This window comes from Erinaceus europaeus, chromosome 11 (genome assembly GCF_950295315.1).
Source record: "Erinaceus europaeus chromosome 11, mEriEur2.1, whole genome shotgun sequence".
Classification (NCBI taxonomy): Eukaryota; Metazoa; Chordata; class Mammalia; order Eulipotyphla; family Erinaceidae; genus Erinaceus; species Erinaceus europaeus.
Window position 1 is genome coordinate 20021274 of NC_080172.1, and position 20651 is coordinate 20041924.

Consider the following 20651-nt stretch of genomic DNA (forward strand, 5'->3'; position numbering starts at 1 on the left):
TCCAAGCATTATTCTGTAGGCTCATGTTGTCATATTCCATTTAAACTATTTGTCCTTTCAGTATGAAATTTGAAAACCACATCAACCATTTGTACTCAGTGAGGGAGAAGATAAACTTTCATTTGCAATAGCGGAGGTCAAACGTGACTAAAGCTTTACACCAGTACATTCACACAGATACCTTAAGGAGTTATTATAAGGTATTAAGGTATTAAAGCATTCTTTTCACTCTAATACCTTAAAGTCTTGAGAAGATAGAAAAAAAATCAGGCCAAAATCAATGGGTTGTATATGGGTGCTGCTTTATTAGGAAAGAAATGAACAATTCACAGTAGAAACTGTGGAAGAAAATTCATTTTGCAATTCCAGAATACACAATTCTTATGATAAAGAATTCTTATATTTTCAAAGAGTGAGGAGAAAGAAAAATCACTTAGGAAATGCTTCTCAAACTTGGTTCCTTCTTGAGGTAGGGGCTTGCATGTTTTCTAGAATACTGTTTTACTTTTGTGGACAATGTGAATTAAATTACTACACACATATTCAGACGAGATGGGGTATGTTCAGGGTAGTATGGCTATAGAATTAAACACGTATTCAGGATGACCTAAATGGTCATGTGACAGACTAGAGTATGGTCATGTGACTGCAATGACTGCACTGTGTCTGATCATCTGGCACCAAGTAAAGATCAACCAAGCTCAACGTTTTATGCAGAGTTTCTCAGGTAGTGTCTTCAGACTTCACAGAATTACTATGAACACTAGCTCAGAGAGGGGATATTTAAAACAGCGAAGATTAAGTTTACTGAATCCTATGGACAGTTTGAAAAAGTACCTTTGAAATACCCACTGATCTCATAATGCAATTCCTTGAGGTCATCAAGCTGAACCAAATAATTTCAGCTGATGGGCAATAGCAGAAAACCAACTATAAATTCATCCTAGGGAGCATGAAATAAAATTGGTTGAGACACTGGCTTAGAGGAATAGTCCATTACATAGGGAAAAAAGTAAGAAGCACAGGACAAGAAGAATGAACATATTTTGAATCAATAAATGAGCTTTAAACCATAAGTCATCATAGATATGAAACCCAAAGACCCAGTCCCAAAGAAACAGCTGTCCAGCCCTTTTCTCAGATCTGTACTTTTGGTCAAATTGTTCATTTACTAAGTCAAAAGAAGAAAAGGCTGGTTTTGCCCAAACTCCCACTTTTTTTTTTTTTTTTTAGGATTGACATAATTCAGAAATTTAACAGTTGTCATAGCAGGGTGAATGTAGTCCCATATCCAACTGACAGGAAGTGCTGCCATTCTTCATAATGCTGTCTTGCCTTCAGAGGTGACATCGGTCTGTGTACCATTCTGCCTAAAAGAAAAAAAAAATCAAAATTTGGATTTTCTTGAAAAGGTAAATTCCCTTTTATTTCTCTTTCAGCACCTGAGCACTTATACTCACTATTTAAACATCATATGCTACACAATGGCCTTGAAACCCTAATGCCCACCCTAGCAGAGGCAGTTAGAGGATGCCAGTCCCTATCCACCAAGGAGAGTCGTAAACTTTCTTCCATGTTTTAAAAATTTATTTATTTATTTATTTATTTAAATGAGAAGGATACAGAAAGATAGGAAGAGACTAGAGTATTGCTCAGCTCTGGTTTACAATGGTGATAGGGATTGAGCCTTAGAGCCTCAGGCATGAAAACTTTTACAACTTTCTTCCATTTTTAATCCAAATCTAGTGCATGGAGTGTGGCCAGACTGCAAATCCTAAAAATAACAGTATTGACCTGCTGTGGTGATGTGGCAGAATTGTGATTGTAAGGTTTATAACACCGACTACTTTATTTCACTAAGCTCAGTTGTGATTTTTCAGACCTTTTGTTTTTACTTCTATTACTATTCTGAATAGCCACTACAAGTATGATATATATCCCAATGATACCTAGAGTTATTAATTAGTGGGCAATAGGTAGTTCTCAAACAAAATTAAAGAACCATGCATTTCTCCATTGACTCAAAAAAAAACCTCACCAAGGCTGACTGCAGATGAGTCAAGGGAATTAACCTGAGTAGATGCCAGTTAACACTGAGAGGTGGGGTGAGGGAAGCTCATGAGACATCCCCCCAAAAACTATTATTCTGCACTTTTTCTAAAGAGTTTATCACCTCTCACAGTTTTCCATTGAACCAAGGCTCTCCCTGGATTGCTAATTTTAGAAAACTTTGTTTTGGTATTTGGGAAGCCAATGAGGTTGAATTGATTTGCAGTGTGGACACAAGTAATGCAAAAATTACCTTGATTTCAAATTTCATTTAGAATAATAGAATGTGTGGGGGCCAGGTGGTGGTGCATCTGGTTGAGCGTACATGTTACAATGTGCAAGGACCCAGGTTCAAGTCCCCGGTCCCCACCTGCAGGGGGAAAACTTCACAAGTGGTAGCAGGGCTGCAGGTGTCTGTCTCTCTTCCTCTCTATCCTTCCCTCTCGATTTCTGGCTGGTTCTATCCAATAAATAAATAAAGATAATAAAAAAATTAAAAAATAATAACAGAAAGTGTTATAAATAATAGAAAGGGTGGATGTTCAGCTTCACGGGGTGGGGGATGGGGGATGGGATGGTAGGAATGGTGTTTATGTACACTCCTATTAATTTGTAGTCATATAAATCACTAATTAATATGAGAATAAATTTATTTCAAAAAAGGAATAATAGAAAGTGTTTACCTGTGTGTCTGGGTCCTGCCCACATCCCCTGCTACCCTCCATTCTCATTGCATTTCTCTCACTGTGCTCCTGCTTTTTCCTTCCTCCTCTCCCTTGCCTTTTCTCTTCCTTCCTTCCTTCCTTCCTTCCTTCCTTCCCTTTTCTATTCCTTCCTTCCTTCCTTCCTTCCTTCCTTCCTTCCTTCCTTCCTTCCTTCCCTTTTCTATTCCTTCCTTCCTTCCTTTCTCTCTTCCTTTCTTTTTTCTTTCTTTCCACCAGGGTTATTGCTGGGGCTCCGTGCTACTCGATAGCCCCATTACTCCCCTCCCCTTTTTGTAACTGGATAGGACAGAGAGAACTTAAGAAGGGAGGGGAGATAGAGGGAGAGAAAAACAAACACCTACAGACTTGTGTAGGTGGGAAGCCAGTGCAGGTGGGAAGCCAGGGCTCAAACCCAGGTCCTTGAGCTTGGCAGTATATCCGCTTGGCTGTCTGCTTTCTACCACTATATATTTTGAAAGCATATTCATTTGTTTATTTTAAAAGGAGGAGAGAGAATAGCCTTCTACAGAGATTCCTGCAGCATGAATCAAACCCAGAAGATCACACAGGCAAACCTAGCTCTCTACTTGGTAAACCACCTTCCCCAGATGCCTAAAAAACATTTTTTTTAATTTATTTATTTTTGACACCAGGGTTATTGATGGGGCTCCACTAGTATACTATTCAATAGTAACCAAGGGTCATTTGTTGTTATTTTTGTTTGTCGATTTTGCCTTTATTTTAAGATAGTGAGAGACAGTGTTGTATGCTTTACATTGGGTTGTTCTAGTTCTCCCCCGCCAAGAGAATTGGATCAGTCCAGTTAGTTTCGCGGCCCGCTTGGCCCTGCCCCTAGGAACCCCTCCAGAGTTCCAGAGTTGGAGAGTTGCAGAGTTCGAGAGTGCTTGCGCCTCCGCAAAGAGACAGCAGAGTTCTGTTTGGTGATTAGTTTGTCTTAGTTTATGAATCGTTGTTCTTGAATAAAGAAATACAGCTTCCCTGCCCAGCCATTGTCTCCGCGTCTCTGTTACCCTCCCGTGAAGCTAGCCTGGCCAGCTGGAGCCTCTGAATATTTAACAACAAGACAGAGGGAAAAAGACAGAGAGAAAGACAATAGTTCTGCTCCATCTAGTAGTTCCCCCTGTGCAAAGGCCTGCAATGGCCTAGGGGCTCAAACCCAGGTCCTCTGGCCTGATAAAGTATGACCCTCCCGAGTGAGTTATTTCCCATCCCTTAATCTATTCTTTCTTTTACTACAGTACTGCTCAGTTCTGGTTTATGGTAGTATGGGGGACTGAACCTGGGACTTGAGAGCCTGAGACTTGAGGGTTTCTTTGCATAACCATTATGCTATCTCCCCTTTCCTCTATAAAAATTCTCTTTAAGAGAAAAACAGTGCTATTCTCCATCACCCCAGTTTGAGTGTTTAGGGGAGACTGAGGTGCAGAGGGGCCTTGGAACAAGGGTTCTCCACCACATGGGCCTGGAGCCATCTGACCCTGGCATGTTCCCCTTTGTGTTATAGGCACGGGGGCTCTCCCATTATTTCTTGACTATCTTGTACTCACCACCTCAGAGACCTTGATGTTGCTATTCTTTCTGCCTGGAAAACTCTTCTTTATTCTTATATAGTTGTCTCACTCTTGCCACCTGGGCCTAAGCCGAACAAGCCTTTCCTCATTATATTAATTAAATTTGCTCCCCACTCCCCGCTGCATTCCATCACATTCCACTTGTTTATTTCCGGAATTACTTTCTTTTTCTTATCTTTCCACCTTTCTGAAGCCAAGTTCCTTGTTATCGCTTTGTCCACCATGACATCCCCAGTATCAGTATCGAGTACAGCATGTGACATATAGTAAATTCTCAGTAGGGCTGGGGAAGCAGCATAATGGTTATACAAAAGTTTTCATCCCTGGAGACTTCCAGAGGCGGAGCTACAAGCAGCAGGAGATCTCTTTCTCTCCTTGCCTCTCCTCTCCCGGATCAACTAGGAATACCAAAGGAGACCACCCGGGACAAAACAAGGCAGGACTAGAATGACCACAGGAACCCACTAAATCACCAGTGAGTACAAACATGTGTGGCTGGTGACAGAGAAGAGCGTAGGGAGAGATTAAGTGACTGCTAACAGTCCAGCAGTTTATCAGTTGAGACACCACCTCCAGTCTGCTCCACCAACAAGGGGACAGCTGAAGGGAGGAGAGGACTCCCCAGAGACTCACCAAGTGCAACTCTGAGTTTCCATTGCTACTGCCCTCAGAATCTGGAGCAGCAACAGGGAGGGACACCAGGGGACAGAGATCTAACCAGGATACTCAGGAGAAGACCTATACCTTGGTGGCATAGCTGAGGGGCTGTAAAAGTCTCTTTGCATAATCACTGGATTATCTCTGCCACACCCTGCTTTATCTCTTGGTCAGGAGTCAGTGATTAAGCTAAGAAGTCTATTTATAATTTAAAAGCCCTCAGGCTTCCATAGCCTACAGGGAAGAGTTTTCATGTCTGAGGCTCTGAGGTCCAGATTCAATCCTCAGCACTATAATAAGCCAGAGCTGAATAGTACTCTGGTCTCTTTCTCTGTATCTTTCCCTCTGGATCTCTTTCTCTCTCATTAAAATAAATAAAAATTAGGGATCAGGAGTTGATTCATACAGTTGAGAATAGGCATAACCATGTGTAAGGACCCAGGTTCAAGCTCCTGGTCCCCATCAGCAGGGGGAAAACCTTACCAGGGGTGATACAGTACTGAAGGTATCTCTCTTTCCCTCTTCCTAATCCCTCTCCCCTCTCAATTTCTCTGTCTGATCAAACTAAAATAAATTAATTAAATGAATAAAAATTACAAATTAAAGTTCTCAATAAATACTGGGTTGTGTCTGGGGAGATAGCATAATGGTTCTGCAAAGAGACTCTCATGCCTAAGGCACCAAAGGTCCTAGTTTTAAGCCCTAGAACTACCATAAACCAGAGCTGAGCAGTGCTCTGGTAATAGATAGATAGATAGATGATAGATAGATAAATAAATAAAACAACTGAGTTGTCAGAAAAGTCATGCCATATTTTTGCACAGAAAAATACATCACGACTTTCCAACATGTTAAATGAAGGCTAAGTGAAAGGATACTTCTCTTGCTAACACAATTAATCCTGCTGTACTATGTGGATGTCATAGATAGCAGCTCTTGGAGTCATGCCCAGTCACTCTCTAAGTAGACAAACTTCCTAGCTTGCAATTAAATGTGGCTGTAGAATTCTCCCATCTCTCAGTGCTCTGGCCCAGGGTCCCACTGGCCACTCACCTGCTGGTTATTGTAGGGCACCCATTGCCTTCAGGCGCATCAGAAGTTCCCCACTCTGATGCATACTTACTAGATCACTGCACCCACCAATACACTCTTTACCAAGAAAGACCCGTGGTACCTGAAAAAAACAAGCAGACCAGGACAGAAAAAAAAACTGATTACATTAGGAAGAATGCCAACCAAAGAAACCACTACCCAAACCAAGAGACCCCTCACAGAATGGGAGAAGATCTTTACATGCCATATATCAGACAAGAGGCTAATAACCAAAATAAATAAAGAACTTGCCAAACTCAACAACAAGGAAACAAATAACCCCATCCAAAAACGAGGAGAGGACATGGATAGAATATTCACCACAGAAGAGATCCAAAAAGCTGAGAAACACATGAAAAAAATGCTCCAAGTCCTTGGTTGTCAGAGAAATGCAAATCAAGACAACAATGAGATACCACTTCACTCCTGTGAGAATGTCATACATCAGAAAAGGTAACAGCAGCAAATGCTGGAGAGGGTGTGGGGTCAAAGGAACCCTCCTGCACTGCTGGTGGGAATGTCAATTGGTCCAGCTCTGTGGTGAACAGTCTGGAGAACTCTCAGAAGGCTAGTAATGGACCTACCCTATGATCCTGCAATTCCTCTCCTGGGGATAGATCCTAAGGAATCCAACACATCCATCCAAAGAGATCTGTGTGCACATATGTTCTTAGCAACACAATTTATAATAGCCAACACCTGGAAGCAACCCAGGTGTCCAATAACAGATGAGTGGCTAAGCAAGTTGTGGTCTATATACACAATGGAATACTACTCAGCTATAAAAATGGTGACTTCACCGTTTTCAGCCGATCTTGGATGGACCTTGAAAAATTCATGTCAACTGAAATAAGTCAGAAACAGAAGGATGATATGAGATGATCTCACTCTCAGACAGAAGTTAAAAAACAAGATCAGAAGAAAAAAGAGAAGTAGAACCTGAACAGGAATTGGTGTATTGCACCAAAGTAAAAGGCTCTGGGGTTTGTGGGGGGGTGGGGAGAACACAGGTCCAAAAAGGATGATAAAGGACCTAGTGAGGGTTGTATTGTTATATGGAAAACTGGCAAATGCTATGCATGTAGAAAATGTAAAACATCCTCACACCTATGGACATCTAATCTTTGACAAAGGGGCCCAGTCTATTAGATGGGGGAAAGCAGAGTCTCTTCAACAAATGGTGTTGGAAAGAATGGGCTGAAACACGCAGAAGAATGAAACTGAACCACTGTATTTCACCAAATACAAAAGTAAATTCCAAGTGGATCAAGGACTTGGATGTTAGACCACAAACTATCAGATACTTAGAGGAAAATATTGGCAGAACTCTTTTCTGCATACATTTTAAAGACATCTTCAATGAAACGAATCTAATTACAAAGAAGACTAAGGCAAGTATAAACCTATGGGACTACATCAAATTAAAAAGCTTCTTCACAGCAAAAGAAACCACTACCAAACCAAGAGACCCCTCACCAAATGGGAGAAGATCTTTACATGCCATACATCAGACAGGAGTTTAATAACCAACATATATAAAGAGCTTGCCAAATTCAACAACAAGACAACAAATAACCCCATCCAAAAATGGGGGGAGGACATGGACAGAATATTCACCACAGAAGAGATCCAAAAGGCCGAGAAACACATGAAAAAATGCTCCAAGTCTCTGATTGTCAGAGAAATGCAAATCAAGACAACAATGAGATACCACTTCACTCCTGTAAGAATGTCATACATCAGAAAAGGTAACAGCAGCAAATGCTGGAGAGGGTGTGGGGTCAAAGGAAGCCTCCTACACTGCTGGTGGGAATGTCAGTTGGTTCAACCTCTGTGGAGAACAGTCTGGAGAACTCTCAGAAGGCTAGAAATGGACCTACCCTATGATCCTGCAATTCCTCTCCTGGGGATAGATCTTAAGGAACCCAACACATCCATCCAAAAAGATCTGTGTACACAAATGTTCTTGGAAGCACAATTTGTAATAGCCAAAACCTGGAAGCAACCCAGGTGTCCAACAACAGATGAGTGGCTGAGCAAGTTGTGGTATATATACACAATGGAATACTACTCAGCTGAAAAAAATGGTGACTTCACCGTTTTCAGCTGATCTTGGATGGACCTTGAAAAATTCATGTTAAGTGAAATAAGTCAGAAACAGAAGGATGAATATGGGATGATCTCACTCTCAGGCAGAAGTTGAAAAACAAGATCAGAAAAGAAAACACAAGTAGAACCTGAACAGGAATTGGTGTATTGCACCAAAGTAAAAGACTCTAGGGTGGGTGGGTGAGGAGAATACAGGTCCAAGAAGATGACAGAGGACCTAGTGGGGGTTGTGTTGTTATATGGGAAACTGGGGAATGTTATGCATGTACAAACTATTGTGTTTACTGTTGAATGTAAAACATTAATTCCCCAATAAAGAAATTTTCAAAAAAGATTAAGATAAAAAATAAAATTAATTAAAAAAAGAAAATGTAAAACATTAATTCCCCAATAAAGAAATTAGAAAAAAAAATAAAAGAAAGAATGTCAACCTTCTTGAGCATTTCCTATGATTCAAATTTTTTTTTCAGATCATTTAATGACATTCTTCTGTCAAGACTTTCTGTTGTAATCGTGAAATCACTTGTTTGCACAATTTCCAACAGAGTAGGTCTGCTCTTCATGAAGTTATCGAATCAATTTAAACACTCCACTCTCCAGAAGCACATTTCAAAGTAAAAGAATCTGGGCTGGCTACACTTAGACCACCCTGATGGAATTCTGGTTTCTTTCTTTCTTTTTCTTTTTTTTTTTTTTTTTCCCTTCAGGGTTATTGCTGGGCTCAGTGCCTGCACCATGAATCCACCACTCCTGGAGGCCATTTTTCCCCCTTTTTGTTGCCCTTGTTGTTGTACCCTCATTGTGGTTATTATTATTGCCATTGTTGATGTTTGTTGTTGGATAGGACAGAGAGAAATGGAGAGAGGAGGGGAAGACAGAGAGGGGGAGAGAAAGATAGACACCTGCAGACCTGCTTCACTCCCCTGCATGTGGGGAACCGGAGGCTCGAACAGGGATCCTTACGATGGTCCCTGCACTTTGTGCCACATGCGCTTAACCCACTGGACTACCGCCCGACCCCCCAGGAATTCTGGTTTCTTTACAGCTGAGGCCACACCCAAGCCCTCCAGCTGATTTCTCACAACTAGCAAGAGGTTGGCTTTTTAAATACTTCTGAAAAAACTTTGTTTCAGGTTTGTGACCTTATTTTTTAGGTCCACACTTTACCATAGTCATCTCTCTGTGCTGGGAAACTATCCTCAGCTGGGGAAGGTGTGGTGGTGTCTGAGCTCTTTAATCCCTGGTCCTTGACGTTTTAAGCACTGCAGTGCTAGAGCCAGTGCCTAGCTAACTTTGCGGGCGGGATAGAGAGACGACCAGGGACTCATGGCTGAGCTGGGAAGCAGTATCTCATTTATAATCAGATACATCGACTTTTATGCATCTCTTCACTAGAAGTGGCAAGGGAAAGGAAATGACTAGGAGAGGGGGCAGAGCAAAAAAAGAAACATAGAAAGCTTCCATCTAACCAGTGGGGATTAAACCAATACCCTGCAGGCAGGGTGGGACCCAGGTAAAACAGTGATTATGTAAATAGACCTCAGCCAGGTAAAACAGTGATTATGTAAATAGACCACAGCATAAGTAATACAAGTGAACCTAATGTGATGATCAAAACAGAAGGTCGTATAAGCAGAATTTAGAAGCATACCAACATGCCAGTACATTCATCTGCTTTACAAGCCTTGATAGATCCCTTCAAGAAATGTTGCCAATGACATTCAAGCTCCCCCCCTGCTACTAGGCACAGACACATTCCAGAATTCCAGAAACTACTACAATCCTGGAGGAGAAGGAAGTCCTCTCACTACGACCCAGTCAAGTTCTAGACCAGGGGGTTAACAAGACCCAGGTTCAAGCCCCCCAGTCTCCACCTGCAGGGGGAAATCTTCACAAGTGGTGAAGCAGTGTTGCAGGTGTCTCTCTACCTCTTTCTCTCTCTATCTCCCTGCATCTCTAAGTTTCTAGCTGTCTCTATCCAGTCAATAAAGATAATAAAAAAAGACCCAAAGTTAAAGAGAATCCCATACCTTGCATTGCCACAATTATTTCCTATGCTCCAGAGTAAGACAAAATACTCAGAATTGTGTTCCACAGAGAATCCAGGTAATGTCCAGAAAGTAAGGCCTGCTTCACATGGTTTGGTAAGGATTCATCAAAAACAAAATTATTATCAAGACACCACAGAAGGAAATTAGAAACCTAAATTTGTCCCTAGGACCTAGTTTTGTTTTGTTTTAATTTATCTATCTATTTATGTATTTATTTTCATCACTAGAGCTTCACAGCTTCAGGCTGACTTTTTCAGATAGAAAGACAAACAAGAAAAAACATCATAGCTCCGAAGTTGCTATGATCAGCTCAGCCTTGGGCCATACACATGAAAAAACAAGGCTCACTCATTTATCCAGTGGACACTCCAGCACTAAAAAAGGGACTTTTGCACCCCTATGTTCATAGCTGCATTATTCACTATAGTGGAAGCATCCTCGGTGCCCAGCATCAGATGACTGACTAAAAAAGTCATGGGATATATATTCCATAGAATACTACTCTGCAATAAAAAAAAGAGATGATACTGTGTCCTTTGGGACAAAATGGATGGAACTGGAGGACATTATGCTTAGCAAAATAAGAGATGGAAGATAATTACCAGATGGCTTCACTCATATGTGGAATCTAGCGATCTGATTTATATGAACTTGCAAAAAGAGAAAAAAAGAAAAAGAAAAATCCAAACAAAACAGAAGCAAGCAAACTTTAGAACTTATGAGAACTATGGTGATTATCTTTGGGAGAGTGGGGATGGTGAACCTTGGTGGAGGGTGTGGTGTGGAACTATACATTGTAATCTTACAATCTTGTAACAAACTATTAACAACAGATACATTTTTTTTTTTGCCTCCAGGATTATTGCTGGGTCTCGGTGCCTGCACTACGAATCCACTGTTCCTGGAGGCTGTTTATTCCCTTTTGTTGCCCTTGTTGTTTATCATTGTTGTTGTTATTGTTGTCATCGGATAGGATAGAAAGAAATTGAGAGAGGACGGGAAGACAGAGAGGGGGAGAGAAATAGAGACACCTGCAGACCTGCTTCACCACTTGTGAAGCAACCTCCCTGCAGGTGGGAGCCAGGGGCTCGAACCAGGATCCTTATGCTGGTCCTTGTGCTTTGCGTTATATGCACTTAACCTGCTGTGCTACCACCTGGCCCCCTAACAAATACATTTTTAAAAAGACCACATTAAAGAAAGACTTGGTTATCATCAGTTGTACCAATAAAGTACAACGAATCCAAGAATAACTGTAGTGTGGTTATACTACAGGGGCATTCCTTTGTAAACATAGCCTAGTGAAATAAAACAAATATATATATATATATATATATATATATATATATATATATATAGTTTAAAATAAGAATGATGTAACCTTAAAATGAATGTGTCTTTAAAAAGCCTTGTGCAATTTTACTTCTCTGGCTTTGACCAGAGTGTTGGCTGAGGAGGTGTGAGTTAAATTAGTTTGCAAGAATGTCCTGACTAGAAGGGGCTGGCAAGATAGCTCACCTTGGAAGATTCCTGTTTTTCCATGTTCACAACCCAGGTTTGAGTCCAGGGCATAGGGCAAATGCTAGAAGAAGAAGTCCAGGGCACCATACAGGAGTTCTTTTTTTTTTTTTATTTATTAGTTTTTTAAAAAAACTTATTCCCTTTTGTTGCCCTTGTTTTATTGTTGTAGTTATTATTGTTGTAACTGATGTCATCGTTGTTGAATAGGACAGAGAGGAATGTAGAGGAAGGGAAGATGGAGAGGGGGAGAGAAAGATAGACACCTGCAGACCTGCTTCATCGCTTGTGAAGCGACTCCCCTGCAGGTGAGTAGCCAGAGGCTCAAACTGGGATCCTTGTGCTGGTCCTTGCGCTTTGCACCACCTGCGCTTAACCCGCTGCGCTACCACCCGACTCCCCACACAGGAGTTCTAAGGCACTGAGGTAATCTTGATACTGTGGTCTTCTATCTGAAAATGTTCAGCAGTGAAGCTCCAGTGATGACAGAAATAAATAAAAGTCCCTGACAAACAGAATTCTCCTTTGATAGTCATTTTCAAATTTGAACACATCCCAGAACTACTGAAAGACTTATTAAAGACAGGTTTCTATTCCCCTTTGCCCCAGATATATCTGATATTCCCAGGAGACTCTGGGTGGGAGTCAAGGATTAGGACTCTGATTACTCTCTCGAAGATGTTGGCTTGAGTGCTCACAGATCACACTTACAAACCACCAACCACCGAGCAGCCTTTACCACAGTGCAGCCTGGTTTGTTTGCGTAATCCCACCCCTCTACCACAGGTCTCCTACAGCCCCTGATGGCCAGAACCAAGCTCTGAAATATGAGCAGGCTGTCTCCAGGGTGCAGTTTTCTGCATACCATCTGGACAAGAAACCTGTTTATCTCAGACTAAAAAATCCCCTTGTGCCTTTCCTCACACCCACCCTCTAGACTTGGCAGAAGCAAAACCACTTGAAAACACCCTGGGGGCTCAATGACAGGCTACACACCATAGTGTATATGTGTATGGGGGTGGGGAGGGCTGGAGAGGGGTGGTGACAACACAGGAAACTGCTGGCTTAGCTGAAGGAGGAAGAGGAAATATCCCTTCTGTGTCTTTCTCCCTGGCCCCATGCCCCTCTTTAGAAGACTCAAGAGTCTCTAACGGTTGAAATGCAGAAAAGGAATTACCAATGTAAGAACTGAGGCTGGTAATATTACTCTACCTGGGTAGATTTCAGGGAGCTGCCTCTATGCTCTAAAGTTACTCAGATACTCCCAATACATCTCCTCATCTCCTTGACTATGTGCCTGCTACTTAAAGAAAGATATCAGAGAAGGAATAAATGATGGAGACATTGACCTAGAAGCTGTGGCTGCAGCAAAATTAAAGTGGCTTTGTCCAAATACATGGCTGAATTGAAGGACAATGGATTTCTGTAAAGTTAAGTCCTCTAGTTTTAAGTCCAACATTAGAAATCATTATATAACATTATGTATTTTTTTAATCTGCATTTATTAAATGGGGGAGAGAACCACCACTCTGGCATATGAGAGACTTGGGACACCATCCTTGTAAGTCTAGTGCTCTAGCCACTGCACTACTTCCCAGGCCACAGGACACCATTTCTCTTCTGAATTCATGCGACAGTCTCTAGGTTTGTCAGAGTTCCAACCCTTACCTTTCCACATTGCCACCAGGATGACCCTGTCAGAACTAAGTGAGACTGAATCATTTCTCTGTTCAAACCCTCTAGTAGCATTTCATCCCTTGTCACAAAGCACAGTCCTTAGGATAGCTTAAAAGGTCTTCCCAACCTATGGTCCATCATCTTGCAGACCTCATCTCTTAGCCTACTCAATTCCAAGTGCTCCAGCCTCCCAACCCTCCCTGTGAGGCAGGCTTCTGCCACAGGACCTTTACACTTGCTGTTCTCTCTACCTGGATTGCTCTGTTCCCCCAAATTTCTTCATGTCTTGTCCCTTTACTACCTAGAGAGATCTGCTCAAATCAATGAGATCCTGATGTTTCCATTTAAGACCTTGTTGCCTAGGCCTCCCTTTTTTGCCTACTTATATCTTCTCCATAACCAGGCATCATCTTCCAATGTACGTTATTTAATGTTAAGGACTTCTTTACTATGAGAAAGAGGGTGAGTGAGGAGAATCAATAATTCTTTAAATATTAAATAATAGTATGTTGTAGATCCAAGCTTCTGACCGATGATAGTTTGCCTCTCTCTGAAGAATTTCTTCAAATAATTAGTGCAAGACAGGTCTATTGGAAACAAGTGCAGTGTGTGTGTGTGTGTGCGTGTGCGTGTGTGTGTGTGTGTGTGTGTGTATGTGTAGTCTTTATTCTTTACTTTGCAGGATAATTTTGCTAGATGAAACACAGTTTTAAGTAACTACTCTATTTTGGCATTTTTGTGGATATTGCAAACTCTACTATGAACAGAACTAAAGCTCTTATTTTTGTGGAACTTAAATTTCAGTATATACAATAAATAATATAATATGGGGGCGAGGGAGATAGTTCAGCCTTTTAGACTACTAAACTTAGAGATGCCTGAGAGCCTAGAGGTCACAGGTTTGATTCTCAGCACCACCTTATGTCAGATCTGAGCATAGGCCAGAAGCTTGGATCTACATAAAGGAAGGCATGAGAGAAGGAATGAGTGAAGACTTAGATCTAGAAGTTGTGGCAAAACAATTTTGTCCAACTCCATGGCTGGCCAGAAGACCTGAGCTTCTGTTATTAGTCAAGTCTGTCGTGAATGTTCAGGGCTCCAGCAGGCCGGGCTAGCTTTGCGGAGGTAGACAGAGACGACCAGAGACACACGGCTGGGCAGTGAAGCTATATTTCTTTATTCACGAACAACGATTCATAAACTAACCCAAACTAATCACCACACAGATCTGTCCTGCATCCTTTTCCTCACACAGCCACACCAAGAACTCCTGAACAACTCCCAAACTACGTAGCATAGGGGGCGGGGAGAAAAAGAGGCGAAACTAGCAAGGGCCAAACCAAGTCTCTCAGAGGCGGGGGTGGGGAGGAGACCAAACCAATGTGAAGCATACAACACAAGTCCATCTGGTTCTGGCTATTGAATTGCGTCATGGGTTATTATAGGACAAATACTATTGCAACTGCTCTCAAATTTTCCTGGACAAGGAAAATAGCAATTTCTCTTAAGTTTTCAATCTTGTCAAATAGGAACTTTTCATGGCTGGGAACCATGAAACCTAAAACCTTATAGAGTTTGTTTCTTCCTGTGGATTCAAAAAAACGGTGGAAAAAATTGCTTTAATTTAAAAGCTTAAATGGCCACCAGAAGAAAAAGAAATTTAAAAATGGAGTGAGGAAGTTTGTTGATGGGCTGGGTGGTGGATGGTGCACCAGGTTCAGCATACATGTGACCATGTTCAAGGACTGGGGTTCAAACCCTGGCCCCTACCTATGGAGGGAAACTTCACAAGCGATGACAAAGTGCTGCAGGTGTCTATTCCACTCTCCCCTCTCAATTTCTCTCTTTACTATAAAATAAAAATTAAAAAAAGATTGTTGGGAGCAGTGAATTCATTATGTAGGCACCAAATCTTGGCAGTAACCCTGGTGGCTATAAAAAAGAAAGAAAGGAAGGAAGGAAGGGAGAAAGAAAAAAAAAGAAAGAAAAAAAGAAGTTTCATTGTTATGGCCAGACTGTCAACACTCTGGGATTTTTCATACAGTGACAGAGACAGTGACACACAGAGGGAGATAGTGAAAGTCACCCAACAACAGCAAAGCTTCCTCCAATGTGGTGGAGACCAGTCTGGAAGCTAGGTTGTGTGCATGGCAAAGGCAAACTGTTTTGCTGGTCTAGAGGTTTGCTTTCATTGCTAGCAAACAGAGGTTCTCGGGTTGAGAGTTGTAACTCACAAAGCTTATTGCAAATTGAAATGATCTATTATCACTTCTTCTTTTTTTTAAGACATTATTTTTGTTATATTTATTTATTTCCCCTTTTGTTGCCTTTGTTGTTTTTCTTTGTTGTTGTTGTTATTGATGTCATTGTTGTTGGATAGGACAGAGAGAAATGGAGAGAGGAGGGGAAGACAGAGAGGAGGAGAGAAAGATAGACACCTGCAGACCTGCTTCACCACCTGTGAAGCTATTCTCCTACAGGTGGGGAGCCAGGGCCTTGAACCCGGATCCTTCTGCGGGTCCTTGCACTTTGCGCCACGTGTGCTTAAGCCTGCCTGACTCCTGATCACTTCTTTTTTTGAGGGGATGGCTGGTAGGAAAACCTTTTTTCTGCTTTATTAAGGCATAACTGGCAAATAGTTGTTTATTATTATTATTATTATTATTATTGCCACTAGGGTTATTATTGTGGCTTGGTGCCTGCACAATGTACCCACTGCTCCTAGTGGCCATTTCCCCATGGGAAAGGGGAAACAGGGAAGAAGGAAAGGGAGAAGGGAATGATGGGAGAAGGAAAGAGACATCAGCTCCAAAGTTTCCTTCAATGTAGTGGGAGCTGGGCTCAACTTTGGGCTGTGTGCTATCCAGATAAACTATTTTGCCACACAAGGATTATTCTTATTTTTCAGTTCCTCAGGTGGCGCTAATATGCAGCAACATTTAGGAACCAATGGCTAAGGGGGCCAGCAGTGGTGTACCCCATTAAGTGCATACATTACCCACGTGCAAGGACCTGAGTTCAAGCCTCTGCCCTCCACCTGCAGGGGGAAAGCTTCACGAGTGGTGAAACAGGTCTACAAGTGTCTCTTTTTCTCTCTTCCTCTTTGTCTCCCCATCTCCTCTCAATTTCTCTCTGTCCTATCTAATAAAAATTTTTTAAAAAGTAAATAAATAAAATAAAAGGACCCAGTGGCTGGAGGAAGTGCCTCATGGAGTATTTATACCACCCTTCCCCTCTCACAACCTGCAGCTAAACAGCTGATAGTTCAACTAACTGGCAAGAGTCTCTGTCACTGTGCCTTCTGCTCAGGGGCTTCCCAAAAATGAGAGCCTGTCAGCATACAGCAGACACTCAGGCTAACACACTGAGTCTCCCTCTGTACCAAATAATTTCTGACAGGAAAGAAAGAGAGAGGGGTGGGGGTCGGGCGGTGGCGCAGTGGGTTAAGCGCATGTGGCACAAATCTCAGGGACTGGCGTAAGGATCCCGGTTCGAGCCCCCGGCTCCCCACCTGCAGGGGAGTTGCTTTGCAGGCGGTGAAGCAGGTCTGGAGGTGTCTTTCTCTCCCCCTCTCTGTCTTCCCCTCCTCTCTCCGTTTCTCTCTGTCCTATCCAACAACGAACAACATCAACAATGGCAGTAATAATAACCACAACGAGGCTACAACAACAAGGGCAACAAAAAGGGGAAAAAAATGGCCTCCAGGAGCAGTGGATTCATGGTGCAGGCACCGAGCCCAGCAATAACCTTGGAGGAAAAAAAAAAGAAAAGAGAGAGGGAGCCAGGCAGTAGCACAGCGGGATAAGTACAGGTGGCACAAAGCATAAGGACCGGCATAAGGATCCCGGTTCCAGCCCCTGGGTCCCCATCTGCAGGGCAGTCGCTTCATAGGCAGTGAATCAGGTCTGCAGGTGTCTATCTTTGTCTCCCCCTCTCTGCCTTCCCCTCCTCCCTCCATTTCTCTCTGTCCTATCCAACAACTACAACATCAATAACAACAGTAACTACAACAACAACAACAACAAAAGACAACAAGGGCAACAAAAGGGAAAATAAATAAATTTTAAAAATTAAAAAAAAAAGAAAGAGAGAAATAGCCTTGAAACTTTACAATGAGAAGCCAGAGAAAAGCCTGGATGTCAAACTTAACCTGAACTATTCAGAATGTGGGCTTCTGCAAGTACCAAATCCTAGAATTCCTGAGAGGGAATTTGGGTGAGCTGAACCAGAATATCATGACACAGGCAATTTGTATGCCTGGGCATCCCAGATAAAACCAGGAGTACTCTGAAGAGGGTAAATCTTGTAAGTCTTCATGGTCTTTTCATAGCAAAGGAGACTTATTGGGCACCTCTAGTCTTGCAAGCCCTATTTGTGATAGCCACAGAAGTGGTGGCTTGCCAGAGACTACATAGCAAGCCACTGTCCAGAGCCAGACTGGAACTCTGCTCTCAGGACTCACTACCCTGTCAGGCGAGGAAACATCCCATAACTTAGAACTGAGGAACAAATCATGCAGTTAGTTTTTTTTTTTTTTTTTTCTAGTGGGAAGAGTTAGATAAGGAAGAGTGAGCAAATTGGATTATGGTTAAAGAACACCTAGAGGAAAGATTGAAGGACACACAGCAAGTCTAACTTGGCGATGTAAAAAAGAGAAGAGTGCACACAATTTCCATGTGGAACAGAAATGCACAGTCAAGCAACCTCTGTGAACTGAAAACTGTCACTTCCTGGCAGTGCTTAAGACAAAGAGGAGAGTAACTACTTAGCGACTCCCAGACAGCTGCTGGGCATACATCCGGCAGACTCTGAGCGGCACATAATCAATGAGCTGTGCTCCCTCCTCAAAGCCAAGAGGACTCTTGGCTGCAGTCCAGCTGCCCATTCAAGGGAGCAGTGTCTTCTCTTAGACACCCTCCCCCACCCTGCACAGCATTTGCACCACCCCAGTGACAGAATCCTAGCGGTGTCCTAGAGAAAGCTCACAGCTCAGAGAAGAAAAGGGATCTGGAATCTCCCCCTACCCCCCAACCCCATCCGTTTTAAGCCAAACCCCAGACTCACCGTTCTGGCTCCTGTGAGCTGTTGCAAATAATTCTGAATGTCTTCTGTGGCACAAATGGCCGTAATATCAACAAATTCTAGATAACCTTGTTTGAAGGGCAATTGGCTGAGGAGTTCTTGGGCCCTTTTGCAATAGGGGCAGGTGGGTTTGATGAACACAACCACTTTCCCAGGTTGGATTCTGCTGTTCACAAATTCTTGAGCCATGCTGACAAACGGCTGCCTCTTCAATTGCAGGTATTACTCCTAGTGTACAAGACCAAGACCGGCCAGCTTGCTCTCATTTAAAGGAACCTCCCTGGAGGAGGAGTTTGCCCAGTATCTCATTCGATTTTTAAAGGGACAGCTCCAAAGTCATGTGGTGTTCTACACCAGCTGGAGATATTGAGGAATTATACATGTATTTAATCCATGTCTCAAGGCATTGTTGTTGTTCTCTAATGTTTCAGAAGAGCCTGCTTTATGGCAAAGAGGAGAGTTAAATCAACCTCTGGGCAAGCATTAAATGCTCTGACTAGCCTCAGGGAGGGAGGCTGAGTAAGGCACTGACTTCTTAGAATAAAATCTCTCAGAGACAGGGCTTGAAAAACACACCTGGTAGAATCATCCCAGAAACAGATCACTTTGCAATCTCTCAAGAGAAATATAAATGAGGTTTCCTCCAGAGAGTTTTTCTTGGTCCATGTGGAGGATGTTTGCTGTGATTGTGTTAATGGAATTAGCTACCCCAGACATTGAAAAGTGTGGAGATCTGACCGCCCCCCCCCAAAAAAAAAAAAACGAAACACCTAGATTAGCAACCTCTGCAAAAGTCAAGTCTGACAAGATTTAGCTCACATTCATTCACTTGAGGCAGCTGGGGTTGAGTAGTGGTTGTTCACTTCAAATAAGGCAGGTGGTGGCACCTTCGCCTTGGCGCATGCCTTTGAACCATCTGCTTCACACCATAAGCATGTGAATTTGTGGTACTTCAACAGCATTTTGTCATGGAAGCAAATTCAAAAATGACCTCTAGGGGACCAGGCAGTGGCACACCCAGTTAAGCACAAATATTACTATGTGTAAGGACACGGGTTCTAGCCGCCCCACTTCCTCACCTGCAAGAGGGATGTTTCACAAGCAGTGAAGCAGGTCTACAGGTACTTATCTTTCTTTTTTCCTCTCTATTCCCCACCCCTCTCAATTTCTCTCTGTACTATCACAGAAAAAAAGGAGGAGGAGGAGGAAAAAGGAAGGAAGGAAGGAAGGAAGGATGAAAGGAAAGAAAGAAGGGAGAAAAGATCCTCTAATATTCAACTATCATTTCAGTAAGAGTCTTCTCCATTTGACTTTTTGTGTGTGTGTGTGTGTGTGGCCCTCATTTTCACTTAGTGGAAGTGGTGTGAATACTGTCATGTCCATGCAGGTGTTAGGAGAAGGAGCTAAAACTTGAACATCTGATCCTCTTCCGCGTTGTCCCTTCTATACTCCACAGTGGATGGAGCAAAGTCTTCTGTCGACTTTAGGTCCACTTCCGACCTCCTCTGTGTGCCACAAGTTAAATGAACAAATCAAGAAGGAGTTATGTGAGCTGGGTAAATAGTATAAGGGCTATGCAAACAGACTCTCATGCCTGATGTACCAAAGGTCCCAGGTTCAATCCCCAGCACCACCATAAGCCAGAAATGAGTAGTACTCTGGTAAAAAAAGAAAGAAGAAAAGGGGGAAAAACAGTTATTTACTACTTTAGAAGTGAATCATCCTTTTCTCCCAGGATGTGTTATACTATAACTAGAATATCTTCAGGGATGTAAGAGTAGGACCAGAGAGGGACACTTCCATTAATTGTTGTGGCAGTGAATTTTTTTTTAAATTTATTTTATTTATTTATTCCCTTTTGTTGCCCTTGTTGTTTTATTGTTGTAGTTATTATTGTTGTTGTCGTTGTTGGATAGGACAGAGAGAAATGGAGAGAGGAAGGGAAGACAGAGAGGAGGAGAGAAAGACAGACACCTGCAGACCTGCTTCACCGCCTGTGAAGCGACTCCCCTGCAGGTGGGGAGCCGGGGTTCAAACCGGGATACTTATGTCAGTCCTTGTGCTTTGCGCCACCTGTGCTTAACCTGCGTGGAAGTGAAATTTAAGCACATTGTGATGGA

General features: G+C 42.5%; 1 protein-coding gene across 1 annotated transcript; it reads right to left on the reverse strand.

Moving 5' to 3' along the window:
- Positions 1-281: 281 nt before the first annotated feature.
- GLRX (glutaredoxin) lies at positions 282-18789 on the reverse strand. Its single transcript, XM_007531421.3, has 3 exons — positions 18514-18789; positions 6056-6176; positions 282-1370 (listed from the first exon to the last, which is right to left on the reverse strand). The coding sequence occupies exons 1-2, from the start codon at positions 18718-18720 to the stop codon at positions 6063-6065; spliced, it is 321 nt and encodes a 106-aa protein (XP_007531483.1). The 5' UTR covers positions 18721-18789; the 3' UTR covers positions 282-1370; positions 6056-6062.
- Positions 18790-20651: the final 1862 nt, after the last annotated feature.